We start from the raw sequence: 20649 nt of genomic DNA, 5'->3' as shown, positions 1-20649 counted from the left end.
GGCTGACGATATTCTACAACTGTCCACTTCCTTCACAATTCCACTAACGTTTGAATCCTCAATTGTGTAAGGCGAGTATTCTCTACGTGGAAAAAGTGATTTTCCAAAGTTTTAATCAAATAAGCGAGCAGAAAACTTTTGCGACGATGCTCTCGAGATTAGGTTAGAGTAAATTTGAGAATATCCCCCCCCCCGCTGCGCTACTGATAAAAAGATAAATACTGCTAAAAAAATAAAGTAAAATCTTGGCGTTACTTTGTTACTACTGACTACCAACAAATGATTTTTCACAAATGAAGCCAAATTTACCGAGGGTACAGAACTATTTAGGGGTGTCGTACCCCCTACATCCCCCGCTAAATCCGTCCCTGCAAATTATATGTTTAAACGATTACTGTACAAAAAATATTGGTCGTAAAATTGTATCGCACACTGCACTGAAAAGTATTTGAAAACGTTGCTAAAAGCAACCTTGCAAAATGGAAGATGGTAGGTTTTGCTCAAACCATGCTCAAACATTCAAATTTTCACATGATTAACGCTCAGCCAATTTTTGTTTTTCACAACTTTCATACATACTGTGCCCAACAATTCAGTTGCTTCTAAAAATGTTTGTTTTAATGAATTAGCATGTTTTTGTGATTTTATGTACGTGAAATTATTGAGATAACAAAATAGCTAGGGAAACTGGTTGCATATTGTTCAGCTGAAATAGGGGGGATGGGGGGGGGGGGGTGGCTAAGAAGTAAATATTGAATTTTGGCAAAGACAGGTTACTTTCCTCGACAAAAGTCTTTGTAAGTGTTATGGATCTTCCAGTTGACTTGTGGATTTGTTTGTCGTCGTTTAATGCTTAACAATTGTCTATTTTAGTACTTTCTGCACATATAACACTTTTTTTGAAATCAACAAGCGAATAGAACCAAACAGAAAGTCTGCTAATGAAAAGAGAATTAAAGCACATAGCCCCGCACTAATCCGGTCCCCAGACGAAGGAGGACCAGGGAGCAATTTCCCCGACCTGTTTACAAAATAAAAGAAACTTTTCTGATTGGATTGTCACTTGTTCTAGGCTTACCAGCTTTGGTCGGATGGCCTTTGGTGCTGCATATTACCAAACGTTGAAGCTGATTTAAGAAACATGGCAACCTGCGCTACTCTGTTCTCGTCACAAAATGTTCGATTGGAAATCGCAATCCAACTTCACCATTCCTCCTAACTGTCCTAGATCAATGGTAACTCCAAAGGATAATGTAACGTCAAATTTTAGCAACCCCTAACTAAATCTTCGTAGAATCTAGCCTCGCCAACTTTTTACTTTGTACTTCAAAATGTTTTCAACAGAAAAGCTTATTTCAACATGATGGTATGACATAGTTTTAAAAACACCTTAAATCGTTTCAAAATTAGATCACGAGAAACATCACTTGGGTTGCCGGATGGTAATTGCGAAATTCTAAGAAAAAATTATCATCGTGTACCTGTGTTTTTAATTATGGTTTCTAAACAAAATAAAGGTACCAAGTTATCTAAATATAAACATCATTTTGACTTGGCATTATTGTCTATCTATTTCCTTAGGACTAACCAATCGCAAACACGCGTGATGCTTAGAAAGGGCCACGGAAAGAAGAAACAAAGAAAGAAACATGAAAAATCACGTTTTCTTAGCCACAATCGTTCAGAAATGGCAGCAAAACCGTATTTTTGCTGTGACCAAGTTAAAATTCGAAGGCAGCATTCACAAAAAATATTAAAACACTAGTAAATAAATTGTTCGTTTTCTTTTTTATCTGTACACTGGACTGTTTCCTACTTCCTTTTCTATTCATATAGACGTCTAAAGACTTCGACCATGCTTGGTGTTCCTCAACCATGCCTGCTTCTACCGTCACTAAATTCTTCGCACATGATAATATTTGGTAAACTATTGTTTAATATTTGAACTGTTTTGTTCTGAAGAAATGGTGCGTGTAGTAAAGTTCTTCAGGATTGTTGAAGAATGAAATTTGCTATACAAGTAAAGAAGAAGTTCAAAATTCGAAGCAAATTGACAAATCATGAAAAATCCTTGGACCATCAAACAGTCTTTGATGAAAGAAGTGAGCCATATGATTGGATGCTGAGTGAATAATCGAGGCTTTATAAACTTTATAGAAGGAAGATGAGGCTTTAAAAACTTTAAAGAAAGAAGATGAGTCTTTATAAACTACAATTTGGTTAAAAATGCAATTTTAAATGCACATAATATATACTGCGAACAGCTAGTTACCATAATTTCTATTTAAACATAAGTTTTTATTTCCAAATAATAATTCACTCTATACACTAGATGCAAATTGTAGAAGGACAAGTCTTCTAGTTTTGACTGCAATGCACAAACTCATCATTGTGCAATGAGAGAAAACACGTTTACAATTTGCCAGTTACTAATTTGTACGAGTCTTCAATCAGCAACACAACGACTGCAGATTTCTACTCAGCTTTTATCTTCCATAGCTGAAATTGAAATTTTTATTCAGTTTATTTAGAATTGATAATACAAATGAAAACCATCAAATTTTTATGCAAAGACATAATTACTCGAAACGTTTTAAGCGATGAAACGTTCTTTAGCACAGCTTGAGGAATTTATCGTACTCATTATGATAATACTCAACAGTATTATCATAATGAGAACTCTGCTGGATTTTTTGAACTGCCTCAAGATATCAATGAAAACAGTCTGATGTGTAGGGGTTGAGGAAATATTCAACATAATTGCGTGCAAAAATACATAAATATTCGAGACATCCATAATGAGCATTTAGGTTAAGAAATATACGAATATTTTTTTCTCCTCAAGTTGCCACAAAGCAACCATCCTAAATCCAACAATAATAATACCTATCTATTTACAATTTTGAATGAAAGAAATTTGAAAGTTGAAAAGCCAAATATTTCCAAAGAATAGACACTATGTCTCAGTTAAAATTAGAACTTAATTAAAATAAGTTACAGTTTGGCTAAAGTATTCATTGAGGCTTTATATTCTCAGATGATTATCGCCCCAAAAGGCGTGAATTCACATAAAACGACAAACCTTTAATCTGAAGCCAAGGATATCAGACATAACGCCAGAAAACAGGGATAATACAACCACACGAATGATGTTCGATAAAAGCGGACTCATAATAAAACCAGAAATTTTGAACGGACTCTCAAGTTCCTGCAAAAGAGATAGCATCGAAATGAGGCCTGGCAACAAAAGAGGAAAAAAATTGTAAAGGCAGCTTAGCATCAAGGAGCAATTAATTTGTAAATGCTTCTCTGGACATTATAAAAAAAATACGGCAGTATCTAATGATGTATCTAATAAAAAAACAAATATTGCATTTTGGCGATATTGAGTATGAAAAACGACAAATTTTGGGGCACTTTTTGAGGCATTCTCAGCCTTAACCACCTAGTTAAAAGGGCCATCTACATTTCGAGAGCTTTTTACACTACAAAACGATTTAAATCCGGAACATGCTGCCCAACATGTTTGAGGTTATATATCTTAATTTCATCATTAACATCTTCACAGCAAAGCAGTCTTAATTTCCCTCGCATAAACTTGAGAGTTCTGCTTTCAGGATTTCAAGCTAAAAAGGTATTTAGAATATAAAATAATTGAATTATCATTACCTTTAACAGTTTTGACGCTAACTTAAGTACATTATTTGCAATGGAGAGTTCCTCTTTCTTTTGCGGAGTATATTCCATTTGTAAATAGAGATTAATCTACAAAAGGAGAGATTAAAGAAGATTATAATTTTGATACAATATCAAATGAATCGTGTATCTATCTCGAAGGAAAAGGCATGATGCACTCAAAAGAAAAGTCTACAATCCTTTCTAAAAATAGTTGGAGCGCCTTCCTATTGCGGCATGCTAATAAACAAAGCAAGTATAAAACTACCTTACCAACACATCGCTGCCGCTTCCAAAGTTTCGACCCCCTCCCAACGTACAATTTTGATTTATTTTCTGAATACCTTCATACAGCTTTCAGTTAAAATTTTTTTACTTTCAGCATCAAAACAACAGCCAAATTGAACAAAATTTTAATGTAGGGGGTAAGAGGGTGGGGAGGGGGGACTTTTTCAAAAAAGCTTTAGCTTTGCGCAAGTGCTCCAAAAATTCTGAAGCCGTGTTATTTGCGAAGATGCATCGAAATTCAGGGCAATATGGGAGGATGTGAAGATAGCATTTAGCTGTTGTGAAGAAAGCATTTAGCTGTGACAAGATGATTCAAACTGCACAGTTACCTGTTCAGTAAGTAAAACAGTATTGTTTCTGTATTTCAAGTTGATTTCGGCACCAAGTGTTAAGAAGCGTATTAAGTAGATTCCAATGATCATCGTCCTGCAAGATAGAAACATTTTCAAAGTAGCTGTTACTAATAATGTGACTTAGGGAAAAATCGGGATTAAAAATACATTTGTTTACACATCTATATTCAGTTCCATATTGTGCAAAGTGGAGTTTTGGAGGCACAGTGGATGCATTTGCCATCGAAAAATCTATTATCCTTGGGTTTAATTCTGAAAAAAGACGTTCAGCGTTATCGATGAGCATAAATGTACCTTAGAGATGGCAAATTCAAATCAAACGTCACACGAATAGGCGCACCGAAACATTGCTTGCATTTTGACGCATCTATGAAAAGCTTTTGATTATATATCGGAGAGGCAAAAACGTGGTTTAGTTTTGTTCGCTGCAAAGACAGAGCGCTACTGACAGGGCTAAAGGAGAAAAAATGCTAGATATTGAAGACCCAAGGAGACGGGATCACATACCTTACTTGAAGCATCGAATCAAGATGACCAAAAAGAAAACTCGATCTATTGAAACCCGTTTGTTTTCCTATATAAATGAAACATCTAAGCTTTCGAGCGTTATGGATAATTTTGTAGATTTCTTCGCGAATTATGGAACGGATGAATCTGGCGAAACAGGTATGATGTTGCGAATATTTGCACGAATATTCAAGCAAGCAAACGGGCATCGTAAAATGCGCCAGAAGATGCTTATGATCGTTGGAGCCAACCTGAGACATGTCAAAAGAGTTTATCGAAGCGCTAGAGAAGCCTTAATTGAATACAAAGATAGTTGCCGGAAGATGAAGTCTGCAAGGAAACGCTATGTCACGACAAAGAGTCTGTTAAAAAAGGGAAGGACGGTTCGTAAAGCAAAAGATCTTGCAGCGAGAACAGAATCTGAGCTTTTTGAAAAGAAAGGACAGCTTAAAAAACAGATCGATGAATTTGACAAAGAGTTACGAAAAGCACTAATGAATTTCTTCTTTCAGTTGATCAAATGTGAGATGTTCATGGCAGCAAGAGTGCTGGAAACGTATTCTGAATGTTATTCAAAACTGGATAGATGGAGCAAAGAGATTAAAGAAATGAAAGAATGGGTTGTAAATCACAAGATAATAGACCAGGGGGCACAAACAGGGCACTGAGCAGAAATTGCCAACAAAGTGTAAACTTAAAGCAAAAGTTTTTTGATGTTATATTATCAATTAATATGAATTTTAAAAACAAATCTGACTTGGCCTTAAAATTTTTAAAATGCAGATTGACATGTCATACTATCGAATTTGTTTTCTTAAACCTTTACTTTAATCTTTAAATTACTTGAAAAGCGATCTTGACGATAAATGACGAAAAGTAAGTACATAAACCTCCTTTCTCGATTACACATGAATAACAACGAATGTGTGAAGCATTGAAGTAATAATAAATGCTTGCTGATGAGAACCATAGAACTAGCAAATCACGAGGGATGAAATACGAATGCCAATATGCTTAAAGCACGATTGATCTCGCCTATATTTTTGTATTTTGGATTTAATGACGGCTATAACTGAATCCCTTATATAACAGATTGGATGTAACATTTGACGCTGATAATCTAGTTATAACTAGCTCATCTTCTGACAAAGAAAAATATTGAGGAGCATTTTACAATAGAAGGAAAAATGATCGCTTTGATCTTGTTACCCAGAACAAAAGAAACAGTAGTAGAAACAGTCTTTTTTAAATATCCATTCTTTAACCAATCTCACGATTTACCTCTTCTTATCATCGATCCCTTTTCTAAACTGCCCGTGTAATGTCTTCTCCTTATAAGCGGTTTCGTGTTCCTTTTGTACTTCTTCTTTGCATTTTCCACAGCTGCTGACCCCAAATGTATCATTTCTATTCACTGCCGCTAGGAGCTCCTCCTTAGCATTTTGTATATATTTCTCCAAACTGTCAATTTCTACTACTACGCAATCTTTTAATCCAATTAAACCTCTTCCTATTTCAGCTCACCTCAAATACATTCTATCTACATCTACTCTTGGATGGTGTGCCCCATACATCGTAACATCTTCCTAGTTTTTCTGTCCAAAGCTTGCAGTTCAGCCTTTGACCATCCTATGATACCGGCTCCGTATCTTGATTGATACAGCTCTCGGGTTGATAGCTGATATGGTATTCCCACCGTTTAGCTTCGACTTTAATATGGCTCTGAGCCTTCAAACATACTCTTTGGTTACTTGATTTTTCATCTCCTCTTGTTTTATTTCATCCGTCTCCCAGATCCCCAAATACTTATAACCACTCCCTTCCTCGACACATTTCATCATTATTCCATCAGGCATATCAATTCCTTCTCTTGTGACAACCTTTCCTCTCTTCATTATTAAAACCGCACACTTCGATAATCCTAATTCCATTTTTATATCATCCGAGAAAATCCTCACTGAATTTACTAAGCTATCCAATTGTTCTTCATTTTTCGCATAAAGCTTGAGATCGTCCATACATAGTAAATGATTGATTTTCTCTCCTCCCCTTTTTAATTGATAAAATAAATTTGTTTTTCTTAACATCAGCGTCAGTTGAATCATCGCCGACACAAACAAAAGAGGAGAAAGGCTATCTCCTTGGAATATACCATGTCTAATCCAAACATTTCCTAATCTTTGATCACCAGACATCAACTCTGTATTCTGTTTCATGCTGCCACTATGAAGCGCCCCATATTGATTGCCACCACAAACATCTCCATTTCCTTTTCTATCCCGCCGTGAGGTACCGTGTCGTACGCTTTGCGATAATCAATCCATGCTACCCCCAATGATGTTAATCTTCTTTTACAATTCTTCACTATCATTTTATCAATTAGCAATTGGTCCTTTGTGCCCCTACTCCCTTTTCTACAACCCTTCTGCTCTGCAATTATTATTACTATCATTATTATCATTATTATTATTATTATTACTAATAGTACTATTAATACTTGATGTTGGCTGTTCGAAATAGCTAAAAATAAAAGCTAATTTAGGCCAACTTTTTACAAAAGGTGTATACGAAAGAAATAAATAATAATTACAAAAAACAGAAACCATATATAAAAGTTTTGCAAATCCTACAGTTGCAATGTTCGCATTTTGTTGTCTTAAGATGTTTTTTAAAAAAGTCAAAGAGACTGGAGTTTTCACAGTAGAGCGAAAGTTTGGAAATAGAAACATAAATAGTGGTTGTTTTAGCCACTAAAACATGTTCAAGGATTCTAGCAGGCAAACAAAATAAACATTCTTAACTATTTACAAAGTAATCCATATGCACTGTTTTGAAAGTAATTTGCCCTTGTAGTGGCATACGTTTGACAGAATAATTACGTACCATGCTGTAACTTCCCAATTGAAGTAATAAGATATAAAGGAGTCTTTGTCAGAAATTCCGTTGTATTTGATGAACTGAAAGAGCCAGACAATTTAGATTTAGCATTATCATAAGTGCGACATTTGCATTTAAATATGATGGCAAAACTAGCAGAAATGCCTTGCTATCACACGAATGGCAGAATTTCAAAAAAAGGATGTCAAATGTACAAAAATTTTCAAATCTGAAAAGTCTGTTACCCTCAAAAAGCGCGTTTTGAGCACAGGTCAGAGTAGGCAAGGGGCTACCTCCCCGAAATGCATTATAATATGACAGATCCAAATGTAATTCAAGGGTGCTTATTGTGCAAAGCATTCAACGACTCCGTTCTTTCAAATGGGAAAAGGGTAGTTTCAATTCTACAAGAACAAAATGAAACATCTTCGAACAGCTTTCTGCAAACAAGATTGATAAAGCCAAAGATCATGGAGCAGTGGCGGAGATTAAAGTTTGAAACATAACAAAATATGAAGTCGGTCAGGACCATTAACTTGTCAGAAATAACATCAAGAGAGTAAACTCTTTGGAAATACAACTTTAAGTGTCCATTGCAACAATCTCTAGATATATACATACAATCACACTTTACGAAGGTATACGAATCCGATCAAATGTATATCCAACAGATCTTGTTGCAAAGCAAACATCTGCTCAACAATACAATCAGCAAAAATTCAAGTGTACCTGAATGCACGTGATTACGACAAATACCAAACCAAGTAGGAACGACGAAGACATAATTGTATCAACTGATCGCTGAGGTCCACGTTTCTATAAAGTTAATTTCAACACCAGTCAAAAACAAGAATGATATCAAATTCTAAGAACAAATTGAAAAGGATTTGTTTGAGCAACGGGAAAGTGATAATAAATAGATACCCAAACTTATAAAGACAAGGTTATTGATTACCAAATAAAAGTGAAGGGAAAACAGCTTTTCCCTATCTGTTGATGATATAAGTATTAAGGAACCTCGGGGATAAATCAGTTCTTAGATACCTTTATTCATTATTAGTAACGCTAAATGCCAAACACTGCAATTTTCTTCGGTCTTACGTTGCAATGTTACCAGAAACGGCATGATGATGCATCAATATCCGCATCAATTATATTTTCATTTTTATAATGTATAAGATATTACCCAGATGTCAGTGAGAAGAGCGCCAGTTGAAATATCTTCGCAGAACGCAATGGAAAATTTCCAATTGGCATTATGTGCACAATTTGGATTGTATTCTAATCAATACCATAAAATTATGCCGTAATTTCTAAAAAGATTAAGCGGTATCTTTTCTTGACAGAAATGTGGATGAAAATGATGTGTCTATATGGCTGAGATGCAAGAATGGTTATATTAACATTTTGGGGAGCATCGCGGAGACTCTTACCTTTAGAAAAGATCTCAAAGACAGCCATGTCTTAATGTGTCTTACTTTGTGCAGTCTAAAATGAGGTAAGCAATTCCGCCTCGCTTTCCTCGCAGATGTCAATGCCCCGAAGTATTTTGCATATAGATATCTCTACAAATTGACAAGATGTGCAAGTTAATACAGCATTTCCCCTAGCAATGAATACCAAAAAGGCTGAAAAGTAGCTAGTGAATTTTCATCAAGTTTAGAAAATATTAAATTGCAAACAATATCGCTAATTTTGCTATTTTCTAACTGTCAGAAAATTCCAAATGAAAAATATGTGGAGGAAGGCAAATAACATTCATAGAAATGAAGACAACAGAAGTATTAGAAAAATATTACAGGGAAAATGAAGGCTCGAATAGGATTAGCGGTAAAACGTCGGTCTTTATTTACAAATGGATGAAAGAGACGAGGTATACAGCGGAAAGAAAGCTATTCTCAAGATTGCAGATATTGTATTGTTAGCATTACGCATACAACATGGAAGAATTAGTCCTCAAGACTTGTACTTCACAAATACTCGTTTGGACCGTGATTAATACTTGGGCCAAACAACCCCTCATTCAACATAAGAAAGGAAGAACTATAGAAGTGTTATAGGAACATGTTGGCCTGTGGAGAATAGTAGTTCCCATGATAGTAGGAAAAGCGGTTGTGGACTGCGCCGTTTGCCATTCGACGCAGAAATTGGCTAGGGTCATTGCATTAACCTTCGAAGAAAATGACTATAAACATTTTAAACAGAACACAAATTCCATATATGTGAGCAACAACTTTAAGTTGCTGAAAGGAATACAACGATTAAACAAGGCAATTGGACAACAGCGCATTAAGAATCTTAGCAAAGCAAACATCCTGATTTTGGCCAAAGAATATTGATTGGATCATATCCTCAAGGCGCCGATGAAAATGTCAAAACACCAAAAGGAAAACAGGTGAATTAGCTTTTATGAATGAACACAGGACGATTACATTAAAGATTTATAAAAAATGGACGGATTATGGTAATTGTACCAAAAAATTTGTCAATTTTGTTGCGAAGATACAGAGACATCGATCAATTTCACCACAGGATTTAAGAAACTCTCTCCACATACCGTTGATAAATGGAAGTTATTTGGCTATTTCAAGAAATAATAGACATATCTGAATTATGAATTACTAAACTAACGCGATGATGCGTAAAAGAGAAAAATTCTAAGTTGCCAGATTTATTGTAACCACCTTGCAAATCTGTAAATCCTTGAAAATCTTTAAGAATTCTTGAAAATTTCATTTTTATCCTATAAGTATTAGGTCACTCATACATTCATCAATGTTACCAGACGGCTATCTTTGTCCTGTTTATCAAGTTTAATGAGCAGCACATTTTCAGTTACAGAAAATTTCGCGCCCTGAGTTTTTAAATGTTGGACAGCTGAAGGGGAATTTCTTATAGTCAGGGATGTTGTCAGAAGAAGATCAAAAGACCAAAAGTCATAAAGAAATGAGCAATGAACGAATCAGTGGGATATTAACGACAGAAAGAAGTGAGATAAATAAAATATTCTTTGTAAGGTGGTAAAGAGAACTTTTGAATTCATTACTTACAAGCATTGGATTTGCTTCTTGAGAATGGGGAAAAAATTTTAAGGCAGCAAAAGTTTTGTTTGCAAAAAGATAAAAGACGGGCAATGAGATTTCCATATGCGACATCACCTAGCCCAAAGATTTGACGGCAAAAAAAGAAATGTCAATTTGGAAGTGGATGAATCAAAGAGGCAGGAAGTAGTGAATAAAGAGAGGGTAGAAAACTACACGAAATCGTTATCATAACAGCAGAGTCAGAAATCAGGCGCCTACCCTAATAGCTTATTATATTTCAGTTATTGCGAAAAGTTTTGAACAAATATACGGATGACTCACCATTCGATAGGCTCGCTCTGCCACGCAAAGAAGGAAAAAGAATGAGAAACTTAGAGAAAACCTCGATACCATGTTAATTAGAACGACGAGCTGAGACCTAAGGAAAAAGAAAATGAAACCTTATCATGATGTAAAAACTACGCGAAGGGCAGTGAAAATGTAATTGCTAAGTTAAATAGAAAGAAGGAAAACAGCATGAAGATCCTAAGGTATATTATACGAAGTCTGTCTTCGAAATTGGAACAACATAGTATTTTAAAGTTACGCAGGAAAGACAAAAGACCTTGTTTAATAACATACATTTAAAATATCTTTTTTAATGTGACAAATACCCGCCCTACAATCTTTTCTGAGTTTCAAGGCGGTGAATCGGAAGCTAATAAATTATTACAAGTATCGGGAGAGATCGTTGCAGCTTGGCACTGGGCCGCCACATTGACTAAAGCATTTATTAACAGAGTATAATCAGGTGTTATTCTCGTCACCGCACACGACTAAGACTAAAGTCTGAGGTGCTAACTGCCACGTGACATCATAGAAATATCAATGGAAAGTGTAAAGGACCTGAAGTTAACAGGTGCAACTTACCGCGAATGAGACCCACACATTGCTATAAATAACTGATGTGAAAAACTAGATGCGCCATTCAGTGTATCAGGGATATCAGGAAGCTACAAAAGCGATTTGATAATCAATAAACAGGTGACTTGTAGCGATTCACTACAACCACCACAAGGGCCTTTATTACTCATGCATTTCTCATGCATCTCTTTAGTTTAGCTTAACGCGGTGTTAGATCTTTAGATCAGTGCTACGGTGTTAGATGGACAGTGGTCGAAAGAACAAAGGGTTTTAGGATAACAGAACCAATAAATTGTTTCGTTGTTTTTTATAAAACAAAACCACCAAAATTTGTTTACAAAGAATTCTGAGAGTAAAATTTTGACAAAATTCATTTTACTTTCCGATCTTTCCAAAAACAGACAAAGTGGTTCAAAGATTTTCGTTGCAACTTGACAAATTATTTCAAGAATAATCCAATCAAACATAAAAAGTAACTGACAAGGGAAAACAGGCAGTGGGTCTATTATGTGAAAATACCGCTTTAATTTTTGCATCTTTAGATACCCATTTTCAAATCTTTAGAAGTCTCAGATACTGAAAAATTGTTTTTATGACGACATTTCAATAACCGATTATTGTTGACCATAGCTAAAACTATTTTGATTAATACGAAAAAAAATTTCATAGAAGAAATGGTTATTCACGAGTCTTTTCAAAAATGAACTGTTAATAACCATTATTTCATTCTCATTAATAAAGACTTTTAGGGTAATCAAGCCACGGACAAATGATACTCACTCCCTTTTTGTAAATTCTAAAGAACATTGGCAGAAGAGATAGAAAAACAGCGGACAAGATTCCAACTGGAAAGTAATCATTTGTTACTTGATGCGAATCCTGCAATAAAGAGAATAAACTATAAAACCAAGTAACCACATTCCGCAAATTACAATATTTTGCCTTCTTGAAATAACTACATTTCGCAAAAATAAAACAAAACCTGGATTAACTTGAAAATCCGGATTTATTTACAAATCCGATAAAGTTTCAAAGATAATGCGATAAACTTGACAGAAAAGAAAGTGAATATTTTAACTAAAATGGAGATCTATAAAAAGCTTAATTCATGAAAGATTAAAATTAGTCATTTTGAAAATCATTCAGTAAATAACGCTTTATGACCAAATTTCCGAATCATCATCAATAAAGATTTGGTTTTTTAAGATAACACAGCAAAGATGACTGACTGCCGAGCTCATCTTTTGGCAAATACTATGATTGAGCGATGAAAGAACTTACAACTTTCTGTACAATTGTAGAACTGATTTCTAGCAATGTCATCTTGACTTTTTTGAATGAATTTCCATCCCATACTGATACCATAACTTGAGAAAAAAACAGATAGTCCATCATAACAGTTTATCCGACAAGTTCTGAAGCTAAAATGTTCCATTACCATATCATATTATAACAAAATTAACAATATGCTAAACACTCCTCATTTAACCAGTAAAATTATGTTATACTTTGATAACACTCTTTAAAACTTTCTTAAAAAAATGAAATAAAAGAGAAGCAGAGAATTGAATATAAGATCCTTCTCTCACCTGTTTCTTCGACAGGCGATGGTCTTAAATCAAAATGTGAATTCTGTCCTTTATTTACTGCCGTGCTAGGCGCAGTATGAAACGGGTTTTCGTCATTCAGATCATTGCCATTTTCAGAATCTGATATCGAGGAAGTCGAAGAATCGCTGCTGCTATCAGACCCCGATGACGTGTCACCTGTGCTGGAATCCCTCCCTGACGAAGGCTTATCTTGACGCTCTTCTGCATCCTCTTGACCTAACGTTGAAAGCAATTCATTACAAATGTTTACTTTTCTAATACGATTCCCAAATGTTTCCTAATTTGAATGAGATTGCCTTGACAAGACAAAACATAGCACAGCACAGTCAAACATTTGACAAACTGGTTTGCTTATTTCAATACATAAACTTTTATATTTCTTCTTAAAAACAACGAGACTAAGACCATTATCCACGAAAGAAGGAAACATGGTAATACGTAAGACATGTGTACTTAAAGTACTCAAGTGCCGACCAAAGTGTCGGATAGAGACCAAAACGTCGGATATAGACCAAAACGTCGGATAGAGACCAAAACGTCGGATATAGACCAAAACGTCGGATAGAGACCAAAACGTCGGATAGAGACCAAAACGTCGGGTAGAGGCCAAAACGTCGGGTAGAGGCCAAAACGTCGGGTAGAGGCCAAAACGTCACCAGAAAAATGAGTATCTTTGTGAGTATCGAAAAATGTGAGAGGAAGAATGGATTAAATTTCGTTATTAATTTACATCTGTTAGTGTTAGGAATGGCTTACACTTGGCCTCTTCAGGCTGCTCCTCCTTAACGCTGTCTTGAACCTTTCTTTGCCTGACAGTTTCGACTGTCTTAGTGGCATGATTTTCCTGCTGTTGAGGGACATTTTGTGCATTCTCTTCTTTACTTCCCTTTCTTTTTTTCCTTTAAAAGATGGTATGCAAAGATAATTTAAATTTTCTTCAATAAAACATACTTTTAAGATGGCTTAAAAAGCAAAAGTGATGGGCAATCTTGAAGGTTGTAGGACAAACCACGATCTTATCACAGTTAATGTGTATTTTTGTATCATATTTTTCTTAATATGTGTTGGTTCAAGGGCCGAGATAGGTTTCGAAATGTGGGGGAGGGGTGTTCATGGGTGATATCATTATTTAGACTTTGCCCTTGTGCTGGTTCCTTTATGCAAGTACTACATAAGAATTTTTAAGTGAAAAAAAGCCATGTCATTCGTGTTTAATGTTGGTAGTGTAACCCAACAGCTGCTGATCCGATTAAATTTGAGAAATACTATTTCATCAATCAAACAGCTCTTGTCCCTCATGTATAATATTTCATACTAACTCAAAATGTCCTTGAAATCTATTCAAGGTAACTATGGAACAAACCACAACTCTACTTTTAAATAAAAAAAATTAGCATTAAATTGCAAGACAGTTTAGAACTACATGAGCATTATCAAACAAGAACAAAATTATGCAAACATGACCAGACCAATTCTTAAAATTTGAGCAACATCCTACTTTGTGAAAACATGCTTTAAAATGATTAGCCAGAAAATATGATATGCTAACTGGTAATTCAACTAGTTTTCTATATAAATAATGTCTTCTTGCTTTACATGCATGATAAAATGAACTAGAAAATACACAGCTAAACTATTTACCTTCCATTACTCCTTTTTCTAACTTTTCTTTTTTTCTTCACAAGATGATTTGAGGGCTTTGTAAAATTTGTTGATACTACATGGATATATACTTCTCCCAATAAAATCATTATCTAAAAATATAACCAAAAAAATACATAGCTTATTAGTTAAACTGTCAGGAAGTTTTAAGTGCCTAATAGAAAAATGAAGAATAAAGAAGGTCAAAGGCAGAAAAAGATAATCTAGAAATGTAAGTTTTAAATATTACATGTAACAGGTTTAAAGAATAAAATAAGATTTTAATAATGATTGGATATAATGAATGTTCTTAAGTTTTATTTGGTTAGCTTTTAGTTTGGCTTTTGGAGTTGAAAACTACTAAAAAGCAACATGTTGGCGATCCTTTATATGGATAGGGATAATAAGTGGCAAATATTCCTATATGATTTTACAAAAATTGCTTATCATTAACAAAGTATTAGAAACAAAACTCGTCCCCAAAGAGAACAGCCACCTCGATCTTGCAGATCTAAAAGTACAACTAAAACCTGCGATTCTGCTATCGGACAGCATTTACTGGAAAACCCAGATTGTGCAAAAAACTATAATGGCAACATGTTTCGGATTATTGGTAAAGCCCGATCGTTGTTTCACTTAGCAGTTTTGGAATCTATCTACATAAGCACGCTACTGTGTAGACAAAAGGAGTTCGTTTTCACTTTAGGACTCCATTGGTAACATTCTTGATAGGCAAGGGGCACTGATTAGTCAACCTCAACATTCATGTGTTCGTGTTTTTTGATTGGCCTATTTTGATCCACAACTGGGTATATATATTTCCCAGCGTAGAGTTTTCGATCTATGTTCTGACGTTTCAGAGTTTTTGAACTCTGAAGAGTGTCAGACGAAAAGCTTTAGTTTACTAAATGTTTGCTTTTTTCAAAGCCATTTTCAAGTTTTGTACCACCAAAAGATTGTTTAAAAATTGCTTACAATAACAGGACTGATGGCTTCTGTAAATGGAATATCCTAAAAGAAAAATAATTATGTGAATAATAGAATAATTAGCTGATTGCATTTCAAGAAAATATCATAAGACAAACTGCAACCTTGGTAGAGCTGCAGCCCTCAAACCATTATTTGACAGTTGCATAGCACCAAATCAATCTTTGTCTACTTGATGTCTAAGCACTGGTCACTGTAACCATCTACTAGGGCCTATTGATTTGAACAAAATTATCTCACTTTCAAGCAAATAAGATGAGTGGTGAGATACCACTGCCCTATGCAAACCTTTGTAATTTCAGGGGCAAATGAAATCATTCTCTCAGGTTGCTGGATTTCATCTTGTGAGTGAAATTTTCCCATGAAAACACAAAATAGGCTAAGATATGGGATAAAAAACAGCTTTGATGGGCCAGAACTGGTTAATTAAAACATGTACAGAGTTTGTCATAACTGCCAGCTCATGGTCTTATGGGTTTAATAATTATGCTAATTTAATCAGGTACATATACATTAACCTCTGTTGCTAATGTGGAATAAGCTTGATAAGAAAGATTTACCAACATTGTCACATATGATATTTGCCCCATTCTTGATTTGGTGAAAAATTCTAGGTATCTTAGGGCTGTGATATAAAATAAAAAAGCTCTTGTTTTGGCTGATAATGATAAAAGATGAAATAATTGACTTGAATGTCAAACAATATGACGGTGAATAAGCAGTGTTACCTTCATATCATCTGTTCGATCTGAGAGATAGAAGCTTAAGCTTATCAACTGAGAGAAGTATAGCATCACAAAGAATAGCCATAGGATGAAAGATGTCTGTTGTTGCCACCTTGAAAAAACAAAATTATGTTTCTAATTCAGGAAATCTCTTACCATACAGGACAATTAGTGAAAGGATTCTAAATGCTTAAAAGTTAAAAGTAAGGATAAAAATGGTAAATGAATAGAGTCATTTTATTATTCAAGATGCTTTACAGGCTTACAAGTCAAAGTGTTTCAGTCTTACTTAGTTTAATTGAAAAATTAGGAACACTACTGTATCAAAATACTTGCCATTGCCAATAAATAGGGAAGAGCAAAACTCTCAAAATTGCTTTTCTTGTGACTTGAGTCCAATGATATCCAGGTTTTGCCTTTGAAAATGTAGAACCTGTGAACAAAAGAGAATTTTGGATTCTTCACAAATACATTACTATTAGGCTCTTATAGACACAATTTTGGACCTGAGAACTTTGGAACACAGGAGAAAAGTAAATAAATCAAACTTACCTCTTACAAGGTCAACATCAATAAGATCTGTGCGAACTCTTACACTCCTTAGATGTTGTATTTTCTGGAGATCTGGAAGGAGCTACAAAATAACCAAACTCGGCTTCAAACTTTTTTACATATAAGGCTTACATTTATGAATAAGCATAACAAATAAAGGAATCTTCACAAAACCATATGGTTATGTAACCAACAAGGAAAAATAAGCTGATGTGAAAGACAATCCACCAAGAGAGCCAATGCAAACAGGAACCATAATGAGCAAAAAGAAGAACAAAGTAAGAAAGAAGCAAGACTCACAGATATTTCATGTTTCTCAACAATCCTTTCCCAGTTTGCTTTATCATATGTACCAATCTAAAATTAAAAGTTTTATTTATAGAAAAATAAATACATCATAAAGATATATAAAGGCAACAAAAATCAAATTTTGTAATGCATGTATTGTTGGGCAGGTTGTTTTTAAAGAAAATATACAAAACATCAAGCAACTGCTCACAAGGCTATAACCTTGATGCAGATCTATTGATCAATTACTTGATAGAATACTTTATCAAAATATGTCAAATTCTATGGTCTCCTCTAAAATTAAAATAATGCGTGAAGTATCATTTATGTGGACTTTCAATTAAGGTGTCAACAGTGGCGAAGATAGGAAATTTTATGGGAGGGAGGGTAGATAGGAACTGAGATTTTCCAACAAAAACATAGTAAACATTTCCAATTTTTTTATACATTAGAACACAGTTCAGTTCAATTCAGTTCAGTTCGGTTCAGTTCAATTATATTCTAAAACTCCTCTACCTACAATATCTAACTACAACTACATTACAACAAATTACATAAAATGTCCACACATCACATAAAATACTTACAATAACAGACAATAAATAACAATTACATAAGATATTGTTTGAAGGGGAGTTTCTTTAGGAGGAGCTCTCTCAGTAGATGAACTAATCGAGGAGAGAGCACCCCATTTTCTAAGGTGGTTTTAAATGTAATTGATGATTTACAATAACAGAACAATAAGACAGAACAATAAATTTCACTTCAAAATCAAATTTGATAGTTTTTGTTGAATAAAAAGGCTTTTGACAAAAAACTGACAAAAGAAAATGATCTTTTATATCTACTGGAATCTTGTTTTACCAAAAAAGTGCACAGATCTGATATGATACCAGATTGCAAAGTATTTTATCATATTAGAAAATATCATTTTGTGGCTTGCCCTGAACCATATTGGTGAGCATTTGGCACGGATTCAAAAAAGTTGTGACACAGATTCAAACATAACAAAACAACATTAGAATTTAAATATAACAGAAGATCAAGTCTTATTATTTACTCAAGTTCATGTGTAATAAAACATAATAATTGAAGATTTTATGGTCTTTTCTTTGCAAAAAGAAATTTTAAGTTGCCCAAATGTTTCAGAACAACTGAAGAAATCGGTATAATAACCTTTAAAGACTGTCCATTCAAAATGTAACACTTGGATAAAAAATAAAACCATGTTAAATTTCCGACGAGATCAGAAATTTTCTGACGAATTGGCTGTTTTCCGAAAAATTATAGTTTGGTTTTTGACCTCCCCTGACCCCCTTTTATCTACACCACTGGCTGTCAAGAACATGTATTCGTCAAGAAGATGTATTCGTCAAAAAGACATCTAATACCCGCCAGTCTACTCAAATAATTCTCTAGTTTTCATTTCCCTAGTATTTCATAATCGTCTTTGAGCTAATTCATAAAGCTTGTGTCAATCTGATATATCTTTTGCAAAAGAAAGAAATGGCAGCGGCAGCCATTGTTTTAAAAAGTTTTAAAAATATGTTTGCTAAATCTCACACTTGAGAGCAAACAGTACAATAATGCATCACGACTGAACAATTGAAAAAGTCGATTGGTTGAGATCTAGCAAAAAATCTTTAAGGCGATAAAAATAAATCACTTAAGTGGGTCACGAAAGACTTTCTGCAATCAGAAAATTAGAATCAGGTAGCACAAATAATTTCGGAGCATAGAATTAAGCGATAACTATTCAGTTCTTTGTTGGCAAATAGAGAAAAATGAAGTGACAGACTTTTAGATACAATTAAGCTTTGTTTTGGGCAACTTTATTGACAAAGTTATTTGAATGCGAGGACGGGCCTAAACTACGAATAGAAATTAAACGACATTCTTGCACTTACTTTTGTCTGAAACCATGAAATTGTGTGATCATAATCCATAAGCTTTAAGTTTTTGTCTTGAAGATTGAACGCTTGTGGGCAAGTTACAGTTTTTCCAGTTCAACTCGGTGTAGAAAGTGGAGATTTGTCGTGTTTCACTTTCTTTCCTTTTTGAAGTCAAATGCTACCAGCTGTGGTGAATTCCAAAGATTCTTTTAGTTTAAAAGACAAAATTACAATTGTCTTAGTCACAAGAATGCTTTGTCATGAGTTCCAAATGAACTAATTTTCGTCAAAACACTTAGAGACGTCAATTTGTGATTTTTTTTATAATTTCTATCACCACACACTTGCGAAGAAACTACTCAAACCCAGGCGCTAAAACCGTTCGAAAGCCGGACAAAACAATCTCGTATTGTGTTCTACGTCACATCCTCCTCTACGTCACATCCGGCATACAGTGATACCCATTGACACCCTAAGAAACTGGAAATGGGAAACATTGAAAGAGAAAAGGGCGAGAAGAGAGAGAGAGAGAGAGAGTTAGGGAGAGGGAGAGAAAGTAAGAACCCCGCACCTTAATCTATACTCTTCTCTCATCTCTATGTTCTACCCGACATCTTTGGATCTGGTCCCCAGGGCTATTGACACAGTAACATAATTTTTCATGAGATTTTGATGGCGAGGTTAGAAAACACGTTCAGACAGGGGCAGATCCAAAGCAAATTTGAAGGGGGCAATTGATAGTGGGGGCACTGAAATTTTTTTTGAAATTGGTGATGAAAGTACACTGTTTACAACAATGTCCAATCCAAAACACTGGTAGAAGGCTCCCTATTCCTATTCTAGACGATGATATATTGTCTGAGCGTGATTAAAACTCTCTAATTAAGGTTTTCTCCTAATAGATAAGTGAGGGTACCCTGATTCCTGCTACGTTTTGAAACTGATCCCGATTCCCAACCATCAAAACCCATGTCCCGGTGTCATTGATTTCTAAATATCGGTATCTAAAATTTGCCAAGTCGGATTCCAAAAAATGGCGATTCCCGTTTCCAAAAAATATATTAGGTATCCTCATCAATTTACTGGCTGAACATTCGCTGCTCCAACACAGTGGCTCGAACTGCTGTTCGAGTACTCTGCGACCGGTGCGGGCTAGAATGCTCTATTTTTATCTGGAAATTGAACTTGGGGAGCCCAGAAAGTTTGCGTTTTGTGCTTGTGGTCTAATTTTCAATTGGCGTATGGCTGTGTTTAAAGAAGTTAGAAGTATGGATCTAAATTTCAGAACCACATCATAATTGTAAAAG

General features: G+C 34.8%; 1 protein-coding gene across 1 annotated transcript; it reads right to left on the bottom strand.

Annotated features, from left to right (window-relative positions):
• Positions 1 to 2199: 2199 nt before the first annotated feature.
• On the bottom strand, positions 2200 to 19730 carry LOC135690143 (protein PHTF2). Its single transcript, XM_065207620.2, has 20 exons — positions 19358 to 19730; positions 17463 to 17519; positions 17163 to 17244; positions 16947 to 17043; positions 16614 to 16722; positions 15874 to 15909; positions 14899 to 15011; positions 14014 to 14156; positions 13237 to 13473; positions 12929 to 13014; positions 12428 to 12526; positions 11654 to 11736; positions 11066 to 11162; positions 9134 to 9265; positions 8430 to 8516; positions 7707 to 7780; positions 4293 to 4389; positions 3670 to 3765; positions 3083 to 3208; positions 2200 to 2499 (listed from the first exon to the last, which is right to left on the bottom strand). Exons 1-20 carry the CDS (start codon positions 19394 to 19396, stop codon positions 2476 to 2478), a joined length of 1914 nt encoding a protein of 637 aa, XP_065063692.1. The 5' UTR covers positions 19397 to 19730; the 3' UTR covers positions 2200 to 2475.
• Positions 19731 to 20649: the final 919 nt, after the last annotated feature.

This window comes from Rhopilema esculentum, chromosome 5 (genome assembly GCF_057945365.1).
Source record: "Rhopilema esculentum isolate cy_ngs chromosome 5, ASM5794536v1, whole genome shotgun sequence".
Classification (NCBI taxonomy): domain Eukaryota; kingdom Metazoa; phylum Cnidaria; class Scyphozoa; order Rhizostomeae; family Rhizostomatidae; genus Rhopilema; species Rhopilema esculentum.
Note: the sequence above shows the minus strand (reverse complement) of the source record. Positions and strands in the feature narration are given on the sequence as shown.

Bases quoted from the DNA above. Each gene is read 5' to 3' on its own strand.
- LOC135690143 (XM_065207620.2), bottom strand. From the start codon at position 19,396: ATGGATTATGATCACACAATTTCATGGTTTCAGACAAAA. The intron at 17,044-17,162 runs GTAAGTTTGATT...TTTTGTTCACAG, and splicing joins TGATGTTGACCTTGTAAGAG to GTTCTACATTTTCAAAGGCA. The intron at 3,209-3,669 runs GTAATGATAATT...TCTCTTTTGCAG, and splicing joins TAGCGTCAAAACTGTTAAAG to GAACTTGAGAGTCCGTTCAA.